General features: G+C 38.8%; 1 protein-coding gene across 1 annotated transcript in view; it reads right to left on the bottom strand.

Moving 5' to 3' along the window:
• AKT3 (AKT serine/threonine kinase 3) overlaps nt 1-21,172 on the bottom strand; it is a 215,104-nt gene extending 193,932 nt beyond the window's left edge. Inside the window, exons 1-2 of the mRNA XM_045537212.1 lie at nt 20,972-21,172; nt 6,864-7,021 (exon numbers count right to left, since the gene is read on the bottom strand). Of these exons, the coding sequence (XP_045393168.1) occupies nt 6,864-6,909 (46 nt within the window). The 5' untranslated portion in view covers nt 6,910-7,021; nt 20,972-21,172. The remainder of the gene's footprint in view (nt 1-6,863; nt 7,022-20,971) is intronic.
• Between the last annotated feature and the right edge of the window lie 4,035 nt (nt 21,173-25,207).

Here is a 25,207-nt window from a genome sequence, read left to right as displayed (position 1 = left end):
CTTTCCACAAAGAAAGCTCCAACCCACACAGCTACACTGATGCATTTAATCAAACATTTAAGGAAGAAACACAACGCATTTCATGCAAATTCCTTCAAAAATAAAAGAACAAACAAATATTTCCCAATCTATTTTATGAATCCAGCATACCCCATAATACCAAAACCTGAAATGAAAATTACATATCAATACTCCTATAAACGCAAAAGAAGATCCTTAGCCAAATATTAATAAATCCAAACTGCTAATATATTAAAAAAATACATCATGACCAAATGAGATTTATTCCAGAAATGAAAAGTAATTCATCATATTAACAGAATAAAAAGAAAAATCAAATGGTCATTTCAGTAAATGCAGTAAAATCTTTTGAAAACACTGAACAATCACTCATGATAAAAACTCTCAGCAAACGAGGAATAGAAGGAACTTTCTCAACCTCAATGGAAAAGTAACAACTCATACAACATTCAATGGCAAAATTAATGCTTTCCCAATAAGACAAGCAATAAGGCAAAAATATCACTCATCACTTTTACTCAACATTGGACTGTAGGTCCTATCCAGTGAAATAAGACTGGAAAAAGAAATTAAAGGCATAAAGATTGGATAGAAAGAAGCAGAATTGTGGCTCTTTGCATGGTGACTACCATCTAAGTAGAAAATACTTAAAACTAACATTACTAAGTGAATTTAAGGAGGCTGCGGTTTACAAAGCCAATATACAAAACTGAAACTGTTGATCAGGAAAGGGCAAGTATGTGTGTGTAACAGCAACTTTACAATTCTATGAATGACTCTAGAATGTATACGAAAGCTTATCATTTGACGGTTCTCTCCATTTGGTTCTACTGGTTAAAATTTTGAAAAGAAATATACTGAAACTATAAGAAAAACAAATTTCACATTAGTTAAATCTCAGAGTTTTAATGCCAGTAGAAAATAAATTTAATTTTCCTACGTTTATTCCCTATTTATAACATCAACAGTCAAAGTGAGCTTCTCTAATCTACCATGTGGTTTACACAGTCATAACTCTTTACTCACAGCTCTTTACTCTCTATGGAAAAAGCTTGCTGCTAGGTAGTAAACAGGAAATCATACTGTCCTTTTCTTTCTCCTTAATCACTTCATAATTTATTTCTAAAGTCACTTTGTAAATAAAACATGAACAAAAAGAAGCACGAGTACATCCTAAGTAAAGAAGAAAAGGCCTCTGGATTTAGATAAGCACCCAAAAAACTGTGTTTTGTTTTCTATAACAACTTGTTAAATTTGACTAGATCACAACAATCACACATTACAACATAAGCCAGCTCCCAATCTTTATGTTACTAAAGTATATTTTGCATAGCAGGATTAAGCTATCTTGTGAGATAACTCACAGACACAAAATTTTTAGCTTGGAACTACCAAATACTAACACTGTAGTTCATCTAAATAAACCATTTCACGGAATATGAGATAAATATCATTCAAAGGACAAAGTTTATGGATATCCCTCAAGTGAAACTGAGGGAAAAAGTTATTAAAAGTACAAAAAACTGGTTACACACAAAAAACAATAAAGTTCAATTTGTTAGATATTAATACACAAAAAGTATAAGAAATTAACACAAGCATGTAGCATTTTCATCAATGAAAATTTTTTTAATGATAAAACCACCTCTTAGATTTGTACCAATGTCAAAACAGTAACATTATGAATTAACTAATCATACATTAGATTTTAATTTATTAGCAAGGAACTGACTTTCTACATTTATAAGAGACTACTTAGGTTTTTAAAAAACAGTATTATTAAGCAAATGAAATTTTATAAAATACAATAAGCCCTTGATTAATATTATTGCAATTTACTTAATTCTATAATTTAGACCTTTTAAACTGGTTAAATTTCCTACTTTATTAACACACTAAGTTTCTTCACAGTAAGTATTACCACTAGCCATAATGGAACAAACTAAAACAAAACTTTTGAAATCTACTTTAGAGATTTAGAGTCACCTAGAACATAACTACAGGCTGGTTTTTGAACAAGATAATTTAATAAGTGTTTAAAATATATATAGATTCTTATGCTCATATGCAACTAAACTATAAGGAGCTCTCCTAGGTCCATCAAGAAGGAAAATGCAGACGATACACTCCATGGTTGCTAAATGGTATTTCATTTATTGTCATTTCTAACACCAACAAAATTATGCTAATGTGTTATTCTCAATATCATCGTTTTTCAAACATACAGAAAAGTACCCGGAAAAAAATGGTTTTACTATTGATATGCCACTAATAACCAAGATTAAGAAACCATTTATCCTACATAATACCAATATTTACCTTTAAGTCCTTTATTTTTCCTTTTCTAAGAAGAAATTTACTGAAAAGCAACTTATTCACCTTAAAAGTACAAATCAGGTTATATCTGGGAAGGAGCTAACAAAAACTGATCCATAAATACAAACTTGAGAAAAAAGACTAATATTCAAAGTAATGACTATAACTTTTTATATCAATACCTTTTATCAATAGAGTACATAATTTTAAAACATACCCTACGCAAATTTTCTCATAATGCTTGCAACCACACTGTGAGATAGAGAAAGCAGATATTGTATTTATGTTCAAATGAGTACATCAAAGATCTGGTAATAATATTTTGCCCAGGGTAAACAGGCAGTAAATAATATTGCTCTTTTGGAAGAAATTCGTTGAACCAGAATACAGTCAACAACAACAGACTATATGATGAAATTTACTTGACTAAAACACAAAATTATCATTAAAATAATATTGAAAATCTCTAAAGGAATAAATTAAGACTAGTGGAAGAAAAAATGCTAAATTTGGTTTCCCCTAGTATTTCAACTACTTCTTTCAAGAGTACAGCTAATTACTACCATCACAAACTCTCATTCAGTGAATCTAATGCATCATAAAGAAAGGGAGAAATAATACAGGGTACTCCCAGTGAATCCAGTCCTTTCCTAAATGTACAGGCAAACACGATCAAACAGAGATCACCAAACACCTGAAGAAAACTAACATCACCAAAAAACAACCATAATAAACAAACTGAAAGAGTTATTCAAAGAGGAGACAAACTTAGAGATAAAATTTATTTAGTGTCCTAAGATTGCTATCTATAAAAGCAGATGACTGTGAACTAGAAAAAGGTCCCAGAAATATAAAATAATAGCTGAAGTAAATAATTCAATAAAGGGTTCGGTAAAAAAGTCAAGCAGATGTCCCAGGAAAAAAAGACACAGAAAATGAAAAGAAAAATTTTGATACAGAAGATTGATATAGAAGCTCTAGAAAGTAAATTAAAAAAATGAATGAGTGAATGCAGAAAATATACAAGGGAAGAAATAATCAAAGCAATACAATTTCCCAGAACAAAAGAAAGATCTAAACCTTCATATTCAAAGGATTCACCAAACGTTGTACAGGGTTAATAAAAACGGACTACACAGCCTGTAGTCCCAGCTACTCAGGAGGCTTAGGTGGGAGGATTACTAGAACCCAGGAGTTTGAATACAGCCTGGGCAATATAAGGAGAGCATGTCTCTAAAAAAATAAAAATAAAAATTTAAAGAACTATAACTCATCCTCCTTAAATTTCCTAATTCCAAGGATAAAAAGATATTACTAACACAAAAGGCTTCCAGAGAACAACAACAGGCTGCCTACAAAGAAATGACTGATCCTAGCATCAAACCTTTCTTATCAGTAAGGCTGGTTACTAAAAGGCACTGGAACGCAACCTTCCAAACTCTGAAGGAAAATGATTTTAAATTTGAATTCTATCCCCAGCCAACATAAGTTATCAGGTGTGAAAGTGAAAACTACACTTTCAAACATGCTGACAAACAGCCACGCACAATTCTGAAAAAATTACTTCAGGAGGTATTCTAAAAAACTGTAAAGTAAATCTAAAACAAAAAGAGGAAAGACATGAGATCTAAGAAAGCATAGAATCTGTCTGAGAATTAAATCAAATAACATGATCTCAGCTGAGAATCATACCCAGAAAGAAGTCACTTCACATTAGAACTGAAACAGTATGATTAAAACACTGGATAACCAAGCCGTATGATGAAGGCGGCATGCACTCTTCTCCCAATGTGGGGGGGCGGGAACATAGCAATTAGAAAATCCAGGAATAAACAGTCATTGTCCAAACTAAAAGCCAAATTAAAGTATGACAGGATCTTCAGTACCAACAGAGTGTTAAGAAATCCACTTGTTCTTTAGGGAATCCCACCACTTTATTTAGCAGTAAGTATTATTTACATAATCATAATATTGTTTGCTGCTTTCAGAATCAACAATTTATTATAAGCCTTGACAATATAAAATAAATGTTATAGTTGACATAAATGGGGAAGGGAATATGAGAAATTCAAGGGCAAGATGGTGAGGGGTGCTAATTTTTCACGACTTATAAAGTGACAAGTTTAAACAAAATGTCTAAGTACTTTCTAAAGTTAACTGTCCAACAGTTTAACCATAAAGGCAACCAAAAAAAAAATACTGAACACAGTAGAATAGGTATTAAAAGTTCTTCCATTTTTCACAATGAGGAGATACCAGATTACTTAAGATTGGTTAGCCATAAAAGAAGGTTTAGTGTATTATATATAAAACAGGGATAATGATCAGAAAAATAAAAACAGAAAAGGTCTAAAATGATAAACCTCTGAGGAGAGAAACTAGTTTAACGAGGTAGAGGGGTGGAAAGATTTTTACTTTAATTTTATACCTTTTGTGTACCATTCAAATTCTTATGTTTTATGACTATTACTTCTCAAAATAAACACATACACACACACAATCATTAGAACCTTCCTTCCCTGACCATTGTGAGGAAAACACTAAGAAATTCTTATTCATTTTTTTTTCTGTATTTCATGCACAAATATTAACCTGCCATTATGGTATTTCAGAGAAAATACAACTTATTAAACAATCAAGAACCACTCTGAAGCCGTGATGAACATGTGGAGACAGCAACAGCTTACGTTTGTGTTAAAACTATCAAAATACATCCACTCTACTGCCTCATTTAATCCTCACAACAACATTGTTTTAAAGATTAGTAAAGTAAAACTCCAAAAGGTTCAAGTGATTTGCCATCCCCCGAAAAAACAATGTAGAGAAGATGATACAAATATAATAAGTGAAAAAACAAAAAACATTTGCCTTCATAAAGCACTGAAATCTGAAAATGCTATCCAAATTTATAACATGAGAATAACATGAAAGAAATTAAACTTAACTATACAAATGGTCAGCCACTTTGGAAAACAGTTGAGCAGGTTTTAGAAAGTTAAACACGTACTTCTTATAAAGTTAAATATACACTTACCATATGACCCAGCAATCTCATTCCTAGGTTATTACCCAAGACAAATGAAAACGCAGCATACAAAAATATGCACTCAGATGTTCACAGTAGCTTTATTCATATTAGCCAAAAACTATAAACAGCCCAAATTTCCATCAACTGTTGAACAGATAAACTATGATATATCCAGACCATGGACTCAATAATAAAAAGGAACTAATGATACACACAACAATATTAATGAATCTTAAACGTATTACACTATATCAAAGAAACCAGACACAAAACACTACGTATTGTATGATTTCATTTACATGAAATTGTAGAAAAGCTAAATTATAGTAACAGCAGGTAAGTGGTTGCCAGGGTTGAAGGACAAGGACTGGACTGCAAAGGGGCACAAAGGAACTTTTTGGGGTAGAGAAAATGTTCTGTGTATCACAATCGTAGTGTTTGTTACACCACTGTATGTACTTGGCAAAATTCACCAAATTGTAACTTAAAATTGCTTAATTTTATTGTATGTAAATTACAACTTGATAAGTCTGATCTAAAAACTCAATAATGCATAATCACATTTAACTACTGACAACAGCTTTTCTGCATAGATATTAACTATAGAACTTTAAGGAATATTAAAAATCAATATTTAAGAGGTAACTCTTAACCAGAAAGTAGATATACAGGAATTGAAAAGTCCTGAGATTGGGAGGAACAGTCCTCATCCTACTCAACTTGGCCATGTGGGTACACAGCAGTTGCCTAGCAATTAGTCTAAACTCTGCATTTCTAATAAACACATTGACCACATAAGCAGATGATCTCACAGATGATAAACTAAGCTTTACATTGAAGAGTTCTTCCTTTAATAATAAAAAATAATAATGCATTTATTTATCTAAAGAAGGAGTGAACAAGAAATACTAAAAGTATATAATGAAAATATGAAATTAAACAAACATATACACAAAAAAATTCCTTGTCTTCCTTTTGGCCTTTTACATCAGCCCTTTACTTACCCAATAATTTATGGGATTAATCCATGAGTTTGTGGGTGAACCCTTTCCCCCTTTACTACTTTAAGCTCTTCCCTTGCCACCATCCAAACTGGCTTTATTGAATTCTTTTTTTTTTTTTACATATTTACATGTTATTAAATGCATACAAGATAGAACTCTTCTAGATATTAAATGATTCTAAAGACATCTCTCCAAAGTATAGAACCTGTGGACACCAGAGAAAAATACACTAACTTTCTGTAACATGCATACACACAACGAAACAGAAAGTTAAACCTAACTTCATAACTATAAATGATCAAAATCAAGAATTATAAAGAAATTCCTAAATAGCAAGAAAATTCCTAACACATTAAATATTATTTCTCTCCTACTAGACATAGCATGTCACAGTTTATTTTAACAGCATCAGAAAAAAGATCAACTTCCAAGACACCACTCACTGTTCAGCACTCTTACCAATCATATTATTTTCAGTTTTGTGAAGCACTTACCCCTCTTCTGAACCCAACCTTCTTTCACAATGGTAACATCACTCATGATGGCTCCCCTCTGAGCCCCCAACTTGGAGAAATGGTACTTTGTGATATCAGCTTTAGGGTTTGGATTCTCTGCTGCTGCTGCCCTTCCCACTCTCTAGTGATGACTCAGCCTGGAAGGAAGTATTGAAGAAAGAATTTCTTTTTTTTCCATTCTTGCAACTCACATAGCAATAACAAACAACTAATTCTTTGTAAATGTCTTCAACTGGCCTGACCTCACATAAAAGTCTAGCTCTTCAAACTGGGGAACTTATTTATTAAATAGTTCCATAATGAATGCTTTTCCCCGGTCTTATGACAGATTTCAAATGATAGTGAAACTTTTAACCTAAAAGGTTGCAACAAAAAAATGTCTTAAGAAAACCAGTCACACCTACCTAAATAATATAGAAAATTTGTTCAGTAATGTTTGTTTGAAGTGAAAAGGGAAGAAAATGAAAGTTAAGTGACCTAAATCCCTGCAATTTCAGAAATAGCTATGGCAAAGCCATTGTGAATATTTTTAATTGCTATATTTTAGGTAAAATACAATGTGACAAAAAAACCAACATTTATGTATTCTTACGCTTTTTCCACTAAGTATTTTAGGATATTATTGTATATTATTATATTAGTATATTATGTACTTATTTTAAGGAAATAAGTACATAATATAAAATCCATTAATTTTTAAAGTAGATAAAGAAATTGAAACAAAGGAAATATGAAAGTAGAAAAAACTGAGTATTCAAGATGTGCCAAGAACTGTTATAGGTGTTTACATCTATTATTCTTAAGCAATCTTCACTACAACCCTATCAGGGTACTCTTAACTCCAACTTGTAGATGGGGAAACTGAGATTCACAGAGATCAAGCAACTTGCCTGATTTTAACACAGCTAATAAATGATGGAGACAAGATCTGAACCTAGATTGTCTGACTCCAGATCCTGCATTCTTAATCCCAAAACTATACTGCCTTAAGATAAAAAGAAACAGAGTAAAAGTCTGCATGTTTATGAAAGATGAGCCACAAATTTGGCACAAATCTTTCAAGAAGACAATGTAAATAACGAAATAAGTTTTAATATTTACAATATCCATAAATCTTTTTTAAAAAAGAAAAAAAAGAAGTTGCTCAGAAGAGATGCAACTCTTCCCGGGACAAAAATCAAATCTATCCCATGGGTCTTCATAAAACAACTTGTAGTGTAATAAAGTCCTCAAAAAACACCCTTATAGATACAGCCAATGAGTTTTACAGAGTTATTTCTTATTGTCCCTCTCAACCTATAAAGGAAAATGACAATGTAAAATTAAGTAAAAAAGCACTTGCACAGAAAGGGACCAAAATATGTGGTCCAGAAACACAGGTAAAAATTTTAGATAACCAGAAAAATGGGACTACACAACCATACTCTCTCAGCTTCAGTCTTGATAAATAATACATAGCAGTAAATTCAAGGTTAGACTCCCTAACTAGTACTGAACTAGATTACAGGTCTTGCTCCAATGCAAATTAAGTACAGAGCCTAATCATTTACCAGTCAGGAGTGAAGACTAAACATCTTCTTAACAGCCTGATAAAGGCTATGTGGCTGGATAGAAGACCACCCCCTCACGTATCATGGAGCTGACAGCAACAAATACATAAATCCTAGACATAAATCCGAGACTCCTCAAAATCATAATCATAAGCCTCTGCCGCTGTAGAGAGTCAAAAAGGGACATTAGCATGGGGATGTATTTTCCCAAAATATGTTTGACAGAATACTAAATTAGAGAAATTCAGGGAAAATAATGAAAAGGTTTTAAAAAAAAATTCTATGGCCAAATAAGCTTGGGAAATTCTATAAACCATGTCCTTCTCTTGAAATGTCGCTATGAGCATATTAAAGATTCTAAAATAAAGAAATATGTGTAACTTGTTTATCTCAGCAAAGCCTAAACTTGTTACTGCCATAGGAAATGGCCATGTAATTCAAGGCAAGACCCATCTTGTCATTAAAAACAGGCAAAACAAAAACAAAAAAAAAAAAAACCTTTAGTAAAGATTCCTAACATCATTTTATTTTGATTGATACAACATCCTGAAGAACCCAATATGGTCAACTGGCTGCATTATATAGAACTTGGTAACTGACAAGGTTAACTCCTTGTAGTACATAAAGAATTGTAAGTTAAATACTGGGGCACACTGAATGCAAGAGCTGCACTTAGGTAGTACTTTTAGCAAGGGGCTAAACATCTATTAAAGCCCTTCTTGGTTTCTTACTCTAAAACTATATAATCTCAGGAAAAGAGAATTCGTATCTTAATTTTCCTAGGAGTGGAAATGGAAGAGAGACCAGGATAATCATGATTAGTAAAAACAAAAAACAATACATAGCCAATAAACATATATAAAATATATACTTTCCCATTAAAATAATTTATATCACAATATCCCTATAAAGAACACTAGAAAAACAAAAGTATTTTCAAAACTGATTCTGTTTTTAGATGTGGACATTTTATTATCAGAATCTTTTTTTATTTCAAAATATTATGGGAGTACAAATATTTTTGGTTACATGGATCACTTATACTATGCTTGAGTGAGGGTTATAAGTGTGCCCATCACCCAGATAGTGTTCATTGTACCCATCAGGTAGGTTTTTGCCCATGCCCTCCTCCCCCCGCCCCCTGCTTGATTTCCACTGAGTTTTACTTCCCTCTGTGCACATGTGTGCTCATTGGTTAGTTCCAATTTAATAGCAAGTACATGTGGTGCTTGTTTTTCCATTCCTTAGATACTTCACTTAGAATAACGGTCTCCAGTTTCATCCAACATTTGATAGCTTACGTCCCCTTTGTCGTTCAGTTCAAAGAATCTTTTGATTTCTATCCTAATTTCAATATTGACCCAATAATTGTTCAGCAGCAGGCTGATTTCCATGACTTTGTGTAGAATTGAGTGTTTCTCTTGGAGTTGATTTCTAGTTTTATTCCACTGCAGTCTGAGAAGATACATGGTATGACTTCTATTTTTTTTTAATTTATCGGAGCATGTTTTGTGGCCTAAGATATGATCAATCTTGGAGAATGTTCCATGTGCTGATGAAAACAATGCATATTCAGTAGTTTTTGGGTAAAACATGCTGTAAATGTTAGGCCCATTTGTTCTAGAGTCCCATTCAAGTCCTGTGTTTCTTTCTTTATTTTCTGCTTGGATGATCTGTCCAGTTCCGTCAGTGGGGTTTATAAGGCTCCAGAAATTACAATGCTGCTGTTTATCTCTTTGCTCAGATCTAGTAGGGTTTGCTTTATGAATCTGGGCCCTCCTGTGTTAGATGCATAAATATTTAGGATATTTATGTCTTCTTGTTGAATTGCTCCTTTTACCGCTATATAATGACCATCATTGTCAATTTTATCTGATATGAGAATAGCTACATATGCTTTCTTTTGGTTCCCATTTGCATGGAATTTTTTTTTTCCCATTCCTTCACCTTGAGTCTGTGTGAGTCCTTGCGTGTTGATGTGTTTGCTGGATACTTGGGTTGTATTTTCTCATCCATTCAACCAGCCTATGTCTCTTGAGTGAGGCATTCAGACCATACATGTTGATTAATGAATTGTTATGGGGGACGCCGTTCTGTTCATCCTGTTGGGTAGTACCTTTACTGTTTTGTTTTACCCCTTGTGCTATTGTTTTACATGAGCTCTGAGATTTAGCTTTTGGGTGGTTTTACTCTGGTGGTTGTCTACTGTGCCGATCCATGCATAATGCGGTTCTGAGTATATCCTACAGAGCAGTCTGGTCTTGACAAATTCCCTCAGTGTTTGCTTATCTGAAAAAGTCTTTATGTCTCCTTCATATATGAAACTTAGTTTTGCAGGATACAAAATTCCAGGCTGGCAGTTGTTCTGTTTATGAAGACTGAAGATGGGGCCCCAATCCCTTCTGCCTTGTAAGGTCTCAGTTGAGAAGTCTGCAGTTACCCTGATGGGTTTGCCTTTATAAGTTACTTGGCATTTTCATCTCACGGCTCACGGGAGTTCCTCCCTTGTGTTGACTTTGGCCAGTCTGATGACTATGCATCTGGGTGATTGCCTCTTTGCAATGAATCTCCCAGGTGTACTTTGAGCTTCTTGTACCTGGATGTCTATATCTCAGGCAAGACCAGGGAAGTCTTCCTCAATTTCCAGCCTTTGTACGTTTTTTTCTTCACCCTCAGGGATGCCTATGATTCTTATATTTGGCCGTTTTATATAATACCACATTTCTTGCAGGATTCATTCATTCCTCTTAATTCTGTTCTTTATTTTTGACTAATTTATTTTGAAAGATAATACAATCCATATTTGGAATTCTTTACCTGTCATTTCAATTTTTTCATTTTGGTTGGTATCCATTGCTGGAGAGCTGGTGTTTCCTTTTAGGTGTGTCCTTTTGCTCTGATTTTTCATTCTTCTGGAGTGCTTTCACTGATTCCTTCTCATCTGGGACAGCTGTCACTTCTAAATTTTTGGATTTTCTTTTGTTTAGATGGTGCTTCCTCCTGCCACACACTTATAAAGTACTGTCTGTAGCATATGTTGGGTAAGAACCTTGGCTTTGTTAGTGGGTGCTTTGATGGCAACCTAGGTTCTGGATGGATGCCTCGGTTATGGACATCCTTAGTGTGACGGTTTTCTCAGCTGCTGGTTGTCTGTAGGTGGCAGCTGTGGTGAACTGTGTGTGGGCAAATTCCCTGTCTCTCTTTGATGAGGGAGGATGGGGATCTTTGAAATCCTTTCTCACCCTCTGGTCTTGAGTGTGAACTGTGCTCGCACACCCAGTTTAACCTCTGAGACAGCAGGTGGTGCTTGTGGGTAAGAATCAACCACCCTTTGTATGACTGAGTCAGTAAATGCTGTAAAGGGCTGTGCAAGTTGATCTCCCTGTCAGGAGGTGGCACTTGCTGGAAGGAACAAGCTGCAGTGTTGTTTCTGGGACCTGCGACCAGCTCTAAGCCCTCAAGAGAAGCACTCAAACGCCCTGGCTGGTGGATGTGGCCCTGGAACTTCCAGGTTAGTCCTTGTTCTCCCCCACAGCAGAGGTGGGTGGGGGAGTGAGGCTGGGCAGGGCTGGGTTCGGTGAGCTTGCCCTCAGGTTCCACAAAACCTGGTAAGGTAACCGTTTTGGCAGGGGTCAAAGGTCTGCTCCCAGGTTCCGGGGAAAGTCGCCAGGGAGGGGCTAAAGTGGCCACATCTAGCCAGAAAGTCTGCTTATGGAGGTGGGGCCGCTTGAGATTCACAATCCAGGTGTCAGGAGAGGGTTTCGCTCTTCTCGCTCGGCCCCTGCTCCGCATTCTCCCTCTGGCCTCCACCTGCAGGCAGGAGCTCAAACTAGCTGAGCTCTCCGATGATGGGCCTGTGAGCTGGGAGCTTCCCTGTCCAGGATCCCACCCTGGGCTGACAGCATGGCTTTCCTGAGGGTGGACAGGTGCCCTGCGAGTGCCCTGCAGCTAGGACCCACACTGCACTCTCTTGTAAGTTCTGCCCATGCCCGCTCCCTCGCCTCTCGAGATTAGTTAACAAATCTCCTCTCCGTGCCCCTGAGCAACATGATAGAGTCCTGGGGGTATAGGATCTGGCCTGTGGGCCTGTCCTCAGGTCCCTGAAGATCAATCCCTGGCCATGCCAGGAGAAGCATGCTGGTCCCCAGTTGCCTATGGGGTGATCAGGCAGGTTTGATGTCCCTCCGCTTCGGAGTGTGCCCTGTCCTGACGGAGCCGGTGGGCAAGCGGCACCGGGGAGGGCCGGTGAGAAGGGAGTTCACAGTCCCAGCACCCCTTAGTCCTCTGCAGGTCTTTAAAAGGTTTGAGCCCCTCTCTCTGTGGAAGCCCTGGTGTGGTGTACACACCAACGGTGGGACGCAGCAGCTCCTCGGAACCCTGCCTCAATCATCTCTCTCAGCAGCCACTGGCAGCAGAGGGGAAGGGAAGAAAAGAGTCTGGACGGAGGAAAGCCGGCACTCTGGTTGTCTCCGTTCCTCTCTCCAGAAGGCAGCCCACCTGGAACGTCCAGGCTCAGGAGTCACGACGATCCCCCGGGACCCACCAGCCCCTGTAGCTCCTGCAGTCTGGGCTGGAGTTGGGAAATGTTTACGTGGCATCAAGCTGGATGAAAACTGAGGGGCTGAACCCCCCTGGGGAAGACAAAAGCACAAAGGCACACAGTGGGTAGAGAAGCAATATGGTTCCTGCCATCTCAGCTCATGTCCATGGTGACAGGAAGCAACCCCAAGGGGGCTGGCAGGCTGGTGCTTTGTCCTCAAGAAGCTCCCAGTTCCCCTGCAGCAGCAGCTTTTGGGCTGGTGAGGGTAGAAAGGCTCTTCTCCAGCAGCTCGGGAGCCTGCTGCCTGCCAGCGACGTGAGGGAGGGAGAAATAAACCACTCCACCCATCCTTTTTGCTCAACTCCAAGCCTCTCGGGGGTGTCCTCTGCTGATACCTTGCTGCTTCTTGTTCTGCTCCCCAACTTCTTCCTGTGGATTCTCTTGTAGGTTCTGGCACTTTTCCCTCAGAATTACACCAGATCTATGATTGTTTTTTCTTTTTCATCTAAAACTTTTCCTTCTTTCTGAGATGATCTGGCAGCTGGTGTCTCTGGTCAGCCATCTTGGCTCTCCCTGCCCATTATCAGAACCTGAGAGCTGGAGAGACCCTTCATTCTATGGTTGAAGAAACGGAGGCCAAGACAGGGGAACTAACTTGTCCAAGATCACACAGCCACACTATGGTAGAACCAAGACCACACAGCCAAGCATATGCTCTTCCACTAGCACTGCCTCTTCAGTAGAAAACACTGAAATATCCAGACAACCCACAAATCAATGACTTTTGTTTTATAATAAAGTTTCTAAAAACTAGTTTTTTAGATAAAAACTTTTTATCAGTGCTCATATGTTTAAGATTAATCTGTTAAAATGTATGTTAAATCAATAGAACAAAATGTACAATCTTCATTAGGACCAGTGAACCCAAGCATCATACAGATGGCTTTATCCATTTGCACTTGAACTATTATCAATTGCTACCCATAATCCTAACTTTCAGCTTTAAATATTGCTCCTGGGTCTCTACCGGCTAAAATGATATATTCTTTGAACATCGGTCATAGGTATATTACCCTAGAATTATGATCAGTAAGTTAGAAAAAATGCTGTCTTTTGTATACAAAAACAATACTGGTGACTGTTTTAAACAATAAACCATGTTCTTTGATTTAACTTTCCCACAGAACCATGCTCTTGCACCAAGGCATCTACACTTTCCCACTCAAGCCTTCCAGATTACTAAAAACACTAATCCACAAGATAAGCCGGAACTCATCTGTTTCCTAGGGTAGACAAATTTCACCTCCTTCTACCGCCCTAACTTTTCTAGAAATGTGTTCTATCCAATGAGCTACAACAGACAAAATTTGGTTTATTTTTCAAGCCTACTGCATTAAACATTTCATTGCTGAAAAATCTGATTTTTCCCATTCTTAAAAAAAAGTTTCACACAAAATTCTTGACAGATTCAATTTAGGATTTACACAAAGCAGTTACACTAAATGTATCTTCATTCAGAACTGACTACTTGAGAATTTGATTATAATCATTGCATGTGAATGTCATTTTACAATTTATAACATTTCGCATCTTTTACTTCATTCAATCATATTACAATTTAGTAAAGCAATTTGACAGTGACTAGCACTTACGAGATGCTCAAGAAATATGGAATAAATGAATGAGTGGATGAATGAAGAAATGAAGATGTAGCTTTAGATATCTAATAAAGAATACACTAAACAAATAAATATCATAGGCCAACAGAGAATTGTATTAAGCCATCTTAAAAACCAAACTGAATTAAAACATTACAGAAGCACCTATATATAATTAAAATTTAATAAATACTCATCCCTATTCGTTACAGTATGTTTCCAACAGACCTCCATTAATTGCAAGGACTAGAACACATTAAAATTATCCTTTTCTTCTTGACAGTTTGTGATAATTTTTGTTGAGATTATCAAGTTTCAACTCCAAACAAAACAAACAACAATACTACCCAAATTTATCATTATGGGGGAAAAAAAAGGGAAAGAATGGCATATTTTCTTAATACTACTTTTAAGAATCTGTAAAAGATATTTGTTTACTTACAGTAACTAGACATTCAATTTTAAGCAATAATTAAACTTCAAACATCTTTTAAAAATATTGACTCAAATATATAATATATATTTATTCAGTCAATAAATAGGTATTGTCTACTCTGTAACAAGAACTATATTGAGTTACAGGGAGGCAAGTAAAACAAAATTATTTTTTTACATCTTTTCCAAACTTATAATTTGTTATCAAAGAGCTTTCATATATATCACCTCAATAGACTCTAAAAAACAAATCTGTGTAGTACCTTTACGTTCACAATTTTGAACCTAAGAAAACTGATGAACCAATAATGATAACATTCATTATTTCCCTAAAGTTACCATAGTAAGTTAGCGACAAGTAACACGATGACTACCTACTATTTAGGTCTTCTATCAGTCTGGTATGCTTTCTATCAAAAAACACAATATCAACTCTCAAAAGTATGTAATTAACATTTGCAAATAGTTCTGAACACTTTTTCAGTATCAAATTCCTTTCCAAAAGTCCAATAAAGCAAAATCTTTTAAATTTAAAATAACGTAAGGTTTAAAAGGCACACAGTAATTCTCTTTTTTACAAATAAGAAAATCCATAGTTAATAATTTCCTACATGTTAATTTCTAAGTTAAAAAGCCAGAATACAATTCAATAATACAACCTTCTCTATAGATAAACTTTGACTGTAATTAATCCTGTGTAGAATGTATTTGCTTCACACCACAAATTTTTTATACACCTTATATATGCTGGCCAAACTAAATTAATAAAGGACAACTAAAATTCAGATACAATAACAGAATGCAACTACTCTGAAATACAAATAATGGTTAAGAGTAACCACAATATAATTCTGGGGCATTTTCTGATTTCAAGAAATAGGTGAAACTAATATATACCATAATAAATACATAGGGCTATATGATACTTTTAAAAGGATTTGAGGGAGAGAAAACATACTCAAGTGGGAAGGAAATTCAAGGCAACGTACTCTATACTTCAATAATTCAAAGGCAACTGTCCCTACTTTAAAAGTAGTTTTCCTGTTAAAAAACACATTATATAGAATAGTGAGCCACATAAACTGTGTATTTTGGATACTTTTCTCTCTTCACAGTACAATAATACATTTTGTGGGATTTTCTAAAGCCCTTTCTATAGGTACATTCACTGAGTTTCAGAATATGGCAAAACACCTGAATAAATATCCGCGAAATTTCTAACTTTCAGACAAAGTATCAGTTCTTCCAAACTGCCAATTCTTAAAACCAACTCTATAAACTTTAAAACTTATCCACAAAAACAAGAAGCATTTTTCTCCTTTTCCCTACCCCAGTTGAAGGCCAACACATCCATCATTAAAAACAAAAAAGAAGCTTGTGCTGGGTGATATATTTAATATTCTAATTTGAAACTACTAGGAGATGTGCTTATTAGATTACTCTGTGTTACCTAAACCACTGAACAAGCTATTGACAAATTATCCCCTCCATTTCTCATGTAAAGTGTGAGTTGTCTCTATGGAAAGGCGTCCATAATAACATGGAAAGGTTGAAGACTGCTACCAATTGCACAATTGGCCACATTTTTCTAATACACATGTAAAAATCCTTCTAAAATCTGTCTTGGAGACCTTCTTAATTATAAAATTCTAAAACTCCATACATACACATAAAATACAATGGATATATGGTCCATCAAATGCCAAGAATCAGCTTGATTGACTTTACCCGAGATTAAACTGAGAGCTAACCAACAGGGATGGAATCCTACAACAAAGTTCATCACACGGGTGAATTAGAAAGAGTACAGGACAGACCAAACAACTTAGGTCTCTGTTCCCAACTCTGCCCACCCAGAGTAATGCTATATAAGGTCACTTTAATTCTGTGCCTCAGTTTCCTTAGCCATAAAAATAAAAGCATTATAGCTTTATAGCTCTTCCAGAGCTATTTTTTATGATTCTTCAAGTGAAAAATCTACTGAGTGTCCACTTCATAGATAGATGGCACCAGAAGAGACAGTTATCATGATAATACATAGTTCATGCCCTCAGAAGTTTAATATATAGTTGGGAAGATAAAACATTCAAACAGCAATTCAACTAAGATAAAATTTGGGCTAAGCTCTGTTATTGACAAAATGCTATCTTCCTTACCCTCCCATCCCCCAAGCCCCCAAATATAGTCAGAGGCTTTCTTAATATGGGGAGGAAAAAAAGAAAAATTCTCATTTGAAAAATCTTCTAGTGTTTTCTTCTAGTAAGTCTTTTTTACTTTCCCTTTGGAATATTTAGAAATGTGAAATCCATGCAGTTGGTGATAAATAAATATGAACAGTATTGAAATGAAACAGAACTAAAAAACACATCTACATGTCAAGAAGCATACATTAATTTATATATTAATCTACCAACTAGTATTTGAAGATTACCTGGCAGAGGAAATAAGTTTACACGTAATTTGATGAAAGACTATGACATCAAAATTATATAAACATTTGAAACAAATGAAATGTAAAGCAATGTTAATGGGTCAGTCAACACTCTTTTTTTATTTAATTTGATTCTGTGGAGATTATTGCACTTTATTATCCAAATTTAGCATTGTCCCTGTGAACTCTAATAATAGGTACAAATAAGTTAGGGAAAACCCTAAAAGTACTGCAGAATTAGGAAAATTAAAACGAAACATTTTTATAATGTCAGTTTTTCTCGTGTGGAAATCACTTTGAAAAGTGTAGCAGGGATTGTTGTGAAGATTAAGTGAAATAATACACGTAAGGCACATGTAACAGTGCCTGGCACATGGCAAGTGCTCACCAGGCACTGGTTAACATTAAGTCTAGACTGAATCTAGTGCCATCATATGTAAAAGACCATGACAAAATATTTATTAACATCAGATGATTCAGGGTCAGCTTTCTAAAAAAGTGCATGTTGTGTGAAACTAGGATTTAAAATACCGATGCACATGCTGGAACCTGGAATTAAGAATGGAGCTACTTTAAATAACTTAAATATGTTAACACAAATCTTCTACAAAATTAATTATGTACATAATTAATTCATATTAACTTTAAAATGCAAGTCAAATTACAAGACTGATTTGGGGAAAATAAAACAGTCTGGTTTTCTGTTCTTGCATTTTGTTGTTCAAATCTAAAATGGTTTTAAATTACTTTTTTAATGTTTTAAACAATCACACTATGAAGACATGCTCCTATCAAATCATGCTAAAAATCCAATTAACACGTTATTAACAGTAATTGCCTTATTTTCCCAAGGACAAATTCTTGAACTGAAAAGGATAACAACAAAAGAAAGTGTAGCATGTTTTCACAAAAATATGCAAAGTTTAAGCAAAGGCTAAAACTTCCACTAAATCAATTTGTAAAACAGGTTCCCCATTTTAAAGAAACCCAGATGACTGGAAATTTCTGTTAAAGTTTTGTAAGAAAATTTCTTGTGTATTTAAATCAAAAGCCAGTGTTTAAAAAAATCCTAAGTCCCTACTTTCCACAAGACTCTATGCTAAGTATATTTGTTCCCTGATAAGTTTAATAAACATGTTTATTTAGATTTGCAGTAATTCTGAAAACAAATTCTCTAATGATAGTAATCTTTCAAATGAAATGTAAATATTAAAAGTTTTTAATCAAACCAAGACACAGTTCAACACTCTACTATTTGTCAAATGAATGAAACCTTATTTAAAATATTATAGCTATAAAATCACACAAACAAGGTCCAAAGCAGAACCTTAAAGTACTCTGACATCTATCTACAACTTTACAAGTCAATGTCAAGATTATCAAACTAAAAGTTAAAGTAATTTTAAGCTGGACAACAATTCACTAATCATTATGGAAATGGAACAAAATGAATATGAATAAGTTTCATAATTCTTTTTGCAGAATTATTTCAGACTAGGTATTTTTAAAATACTATAAAAATACTACTGCAAATACACAATACCAACATACAAGCAAAAACTAAAACCCTACATTCATCTAAATTCCAACGTTTGTCTCATTCATGTAATATATGTACTCCCTCACTTTAAAATTAGAAGTTCAAGCCAATTAAAGATATTGGGGTCAACCCTAGTAAGAAAAACAAAAAGCAGATCTTCAAGTACAATCTTCTTGGTAAACTTTCAAAGTCAAGATTATATATTGGCAAAACAGGAAAAAATTTACAATCCTGTTATATATCTTCCATAGATATTCAGGCATATACTTTGGAAAACCAGTTATTTACTAATATGTAGATATTTTAATTTAAAAATATTTTCATGTTTTAGATAACTATCTCTTGAATATTCATATTTATTTGTACGTATTTTACAAGTGATAATCAAGTTCTGAAAACTAATCTTCACTTCCTAAACCATTTTTATTGCACTCTTTCACCTTTGGCTTTTCCAACTATTTCCTAAAGTGAATACATGACCTAATCTAATGAGTTTCTACCAAAAACCCTGTGGTTGTCTAGTGATAATAGTTCCACTAAAAGATATAATATGACGATGCTTTACCAAGTATGGAACATATGTCTAAACTGATGATTTCAGACAACTGGCAATGTATTAACTGCAAAAAGTCCTATTTTATCCTCAAGATGAACGCAAAACAAAGTGTGAACATTGTGTTAGAACTAAAAATTAATCAATATAAACACATAGATTTCATCGCTGAATTTCGACTTTGAAACTTTATCAATTGCAACCTAATACCACAACTGCTGAAATGAACCGATTTTATTTTCACAACAACACTGTTTTGATGGAAGAAATGTCAGCATCCCAGCTTTGACTTATGGGTAAGCCTCTCCTCTGCCTTCCAGAAGATAAACAGTAAATAACCGGTATTGGCAAAACCTGGCCCCAAAGAGCTTCGGCATCTCCAGCCTGACTGTCGAATCTCGGGAAATCCCAAACAAGGGGTGACCCCGCCTGGGCGACAGGGTGGATACAGCGACCCGCTAAGCTTCAACTTTGGGCACCGAGGGCCCCGCCAGCATCATGGCTGATGCAGACCGATGCGCAGGAGGAGGAAGAGGAGGAGGAGGAGGTGGACGAGGAAGAGGCTGGTTTGTTTACTTGCAGCCAGAGCCGCCGCCGCCGCCGGCAGCAGCGACAGCATCACTGGATCAGCCAAACCCAGCATCTTCCGCACGTTTCTATTCTTAGCACACAACTCCCAAGCGGATCAAAACCCCACTACTATTAAAAACACAGACGAGCACGTTACCCACCTCCCACCCCCCCCCCCACCCCACCAGCGCAGTCTCTGCCCGTGCGCGGGTGGCGGGGCGGGCTGGGGGAGGAAGGGGACCCCGGGGACGCCCGTGCATCCTCGCCTTCACCCCACCCCGCGGCAGACGGCCCCTCCCCCGCACCCAAACACGCGGCCACCGGGCGCTCCACGCGTTATGTAACCTCGCCGCCCCCCCCCGGGCCAGGCGGGCGCCCCCTCCCCACGCCGCGCGGCCCGGGTGGGGAGGGCCGAGGGGAAGGGGCGACAGTCGCGCGGAGACCGGAGGCGCCGGGCCGGGGCAGCCCAGACGCAGACGGTACCGCTAGGCCGGGAACACCCCTCCCCCGGCCCCCTGCGCCCCGCCGCCCCCCGGCTCCCCCCGGCGAGTAGGGGGGTGTCGCTGTCACCAGGGCCGGGCATCCCCCGGCCTCCACACCCACACCCACAGCCTCCGGTGACCCAGCCCCCGCCCACGCCCCCGGCGCGGTGACAACCCAGAAGCCCCCGCCTCACACACCCCCCCCCGCCGCCACCCCACCCCCGCCGGAGGGAGGGAGGGAGAGAGGCAGGGAGGGCCGGGGCCGGGGGCCGCAGGGAGAGGAGGCGAGGCCGGGAGGGGGACGAGAGTGGGGGGCGGCGGCTGTTACCTGCAAAGGCGACGGCGGCGGCTGCCCCGCAGCTGCTCGGGCGGCGGCGGCGGAGGATGGAGCTGGGGGGGCGGGGGGAGGAGAGGGGGCGACTCGGGGGTCCCCCCTCCCTCCTCCTCCCCTCCTGTCCTCCCCCCACCCCGCAGAGCCTCTGGCCCCCGGAGCCCGGCGCGGCCGGCGGGAGGGCAGGCGAAGGGCCGCAGGGGCGGCGGGAGGGAGCCGGCCGGGCCGGGCCGCGGAGCTGGAGCGGGAGGCGGCGGCGGCGGCGGCGGGCGGGGAGGAGGAGGGAGGGCGGCGGCGGCGGCGGGAGGAGGCGGAGACTCTACATGGGAATCGGATATCGGCTACAAATTCAATTCATCGCCAGAAAGCACCGCTCGGGCGGGAGCCGGTCACGCCGGCGGGGCGGCGGCTCTGGGCCCCGGGGCGCGCCCGGCGCGGGGCGGGGGTCTGCGGCCTCCTCTCGCCCGGGGGACCCCCGCGCCGCCTGCCCGCGCCCCCCGCCTCCCTCCGGGGCCGCCGCCGCTCGGTTCTCGCCGCCGCCGCCGCGGGGCTTGTTGTTGACTTTGAGGAAAACTCCTGACGTCAGGGGCTGGCTCCCGGCGACTGGCGGGAGCGGCTTCCCCGCGTCCCGGCCCTGCCCGCCGCCTCTGCTCCCCGCCCCGCCGGGCCCTCGTCCTCGGGCTTCCCCGCGCCCCCAGCCCCGCGGCGCCCCGCGCCCCCTCTGCTCTCGCGAGAACATCCCCCCCCCCCAGCCGGCCGGAGCCGGGAGCGCGGGCCGCCGTCCCCGGGCGGGAAGTTCTGGGTGTCCCCCGCGCCCGCCGGCACCCGAGGCCCGGGAGCGCAGGCTCCGCTGCGGGCCGCCCCTCCCGCGCCCCACCCGGCCGGGCCCCGCGCGCCCCCCGCACCGGGAAGCCCCCGAGGTGGGCGGTGCCCACCGAGGAAGGAACCCGCGAGCCGGAGACGGGCGGGGACGGACCCCACCCCCCTGCGCCTCGCGGAAGAGGGGTCCGGGTCCACGCAAAACACGCACCGTTCCCGATTATCCCGGGAGACGGCCGTCCACACCGCCGGCCGTGAGCGTCCATCCACGCGCGGCCCGCAGATCGCGGGGGGATCCGAACGCACCTTCCAATGACACCCCCCGTGGGATGTTACTTGTCAGTGACTCTGGGGAAGCCGTGGAGGATTGCATCCACGACGAAGATACCGTTTCTTTCTTTCGAAGTTCCTGGCTCCTGAGAATATTTGAAATGGAGGCAGTTTTTGCACAATGACCATGTTTTTACCACACATCCCACTCCAGAAAGTTACAAAAGAAGTTTACTTTTTCTGAGACCATTTTGTCGCTTCTGGAAACACCCGGCAAACACCAGAATTGTTCTGCCACGCGTCTCTAGCCTTGTTGATATACCTGTTAATTTCGCCCATTTGGCTTCTTGCTATGGAAGAGTTCCTACTGATAAGGCGCTTCGTGCCCTGACAACTCTCTAATGTTAGCCATCTTTTGTGCTATATCCCACTGATAGTTATATGGTTTGTTATAGGTATACATCTGTGTTCACATCTTTTATGAAATGCACATCTCTTGGAATTGTGGACAGGCGTAGGAAATGTAATAAGAAAGAAGAGGGGTGTTTTTTTTTTTAATTCAATTTTCTTCATTTGTAGAAGAAACTTGTTTCCTGACCATCCTGCATTTTAAAATACACAGTCCATCTGAGAGTAAAGTCCTCCATTGCTTCCTCCTTTCCCCGTATTTCCCAGCATGCCATGAGCTGTCATAAACATCGACTAAACATAGACTGAGTCCTAATTCCATTAAGTGTATGTATGTATCAAATATACATAATTTATTCCCATGATTATCAGATCTCTAATAGGCACTGTTGGCAAAATCATTGTTACAGGTTTCTTGCTGTAAACCACAAAAATGGGTCAGATTTTTATTCCATAGTAGCTAGCCCAACCCACTTTTTATTTTTTAAAAAAATGTGTCCTTTATGACACCAGCAATAAAAAGAGTGTCTCGAGCTTTTTTGAATACTTTCAGAGTTTTGGTATTTGGAATTACTGAATTACTGGATATCTCCTGCCCATGAAATTTTTTTTTTGTTTCCTAGTTTTATAGCAACACATTTAAGAGAACCGAAGTTGTCTTATGAGCCGTACTACCTCAAAATATTTCTCCTGGACTCATCAGATGTATTAAATCTTAGATTAAACCCTAAAATTAAATATTGTAGAAACTAGAATGGATTACATACTCTGGGCTTCATGTATCTGAAAAATTGTAAACTTTTATGTCTGTTCTATTTTTGCTTTTCCACTACAGTAGTTGAATAAATTTCTACAACAAAAGCATGTTAGTTTTTATGACAGAATTATTATTTAGAACTATTATTTATTTCAGTAGCATTGTTCTTTCTCTTAGACTGTACTATTACGAATTTGGAAGAATCTACCGATTGTGTCATGGTACTCCATGCAAAGTGCATGATAGATTTCTCCCCTCCACTGTTACCACATCCCAACAATACAGAGCACAGCCAGCATGTTCATCCATAGGTATGTCCCTACTAAATTTTGGAGAGAAAGCCCTTGTTCTTTATTAAGCCAGATATTCTGAAGACTAATATTTCTCAGTAGTAGTTATTTATGCATTTTAAGAAAAATGTTCACGCTTCTTTATTACCAATGAGTACATTACTGAGAGAGCTATTTCTTAGTACTTTTACAGTTTCTTGGGAGTTACTTAAACGGGAAGGACATTTAGAATTTCAGGACATCAGATGTTTTGGTCTGTTCAGACTGCTATAACAAAATACCATAGACTAGATAGCTTATAAACAACAGAAATTTATCTCTCACAGTTCTGGAGACTGGAAAGTAAGTGCAAGATCAAGGCACAGGCAAATTTGGTGTCTGGTGAGGGTCCAGTTTCCTGGTTCAGAGATGGTACCTTCTCACTATGTCTTCACATGTTGAAAGGAGCGAAGGAGCTCTCTTGAGCCTCTTTTAGCAGGACACTAATTCCATTCTTGAGGGCTTCACCCCCATGACTTAATCACCTCCCAAAGGCCCCACCCCCCTAAAATACCTTGGGGGTTAGGATTTCAACATATGAATGTGGGGGGAACACGAACATTCAGACCAGAGTATCAGGTAACAAAAATTAAGTTACTATTTGTCTACCTTAATAGAATGGGTGTCTTGTCCTAGGATAGGACATGGAACAAAATGGGCACCAAATAAATATTTGTTGAATAAATTAATGAATGAAAAAAATGCACAAATAAATCTGTGCACTGTGCGCAGTTTATACATTATTTTCCTCTTGGGATGCACAATGGTTTATTGAAAAGAACATAAACACTCTCTGGAGACTTGCAGATCTGAGTTCAAATCCTCTCTCTGTGTAGTTTGTCTCATCTCAGGCAAGTGGCTTAATTTTTTCTAAGCCTTAATTTCCTCATTTGTAAAATGGCAATCGCAACTACTTCAACAACTTATGCAAATTAAAGTTTATGAACTATTAGTGCCCAAAACATATTAGTCGGCAAGCTAAAATTCCTTTACCATAAATTTTAATATATTTATGTTAATGGATCACTAGCCACTACATAGCTGCTATAAACAAACTCAAAAATCTACTTGGGCACAAAACAATAGAAGTAAATTTCTCATCTTTGTAAAGTCCTGAATAGCGGGCAAGATTCTGCTGAGCTTTAATTTATGGGCTCAAGTTTCCTCCATGTTAGAGCTCTGACCTGTTCCCTATATAGTCAACAAAATCAGGGTGGCAGCAAAAGGAAAAGCGTGGTAGATCTCTCAAGGAAGGTTTTATGCACATCACTTTTACTTACATTCCACTAGTTAAAACTCTCCCAAGCCATTTAACCATAAGGCAGCCCACGAAAGAGAGTCTGGCTCAGGAAGAAAAAGAAATAGTTTTGATGAGCGGCCAGCCACACTCTGCCACAGTTGGTTTCTGAAATCACCATGTTAATTCTACAGTTGTAATTAGTGAATGTCCTAGATGATTAATAGAGCAATTTATAAAAGAGTAAACTTAAGTAGAGGTATAAGTAATATACTATGGACTGAATGTATCCCCCCAAAATTCATATATCAAAATCCTCACCTCCAGAGTGATGATATTAGGAGGTGGGGCCTTTGGGAAGTAAATAGGTATGGGGATGGAGCCCTCAGGAATGGGATTAGTGCCTTCATAAG

Source organism: Lemur catta, chromosome 25 (assembly GCF_020740605.2).
Source record: "Lemur catta isolate mLemCat1 chromosome 25, mLemCat1.pri, whole genome shotgun sequence".
NCBI lineage: Eukaryota > Metazoa > Chordata > Mammalia > Primates > Lemuridae > Lemur > Lemur catta.
Note: the sequence above shows the minus strand (reverse complement) of the source record. Positions and strands in the feature narration are given on the sequence as shown.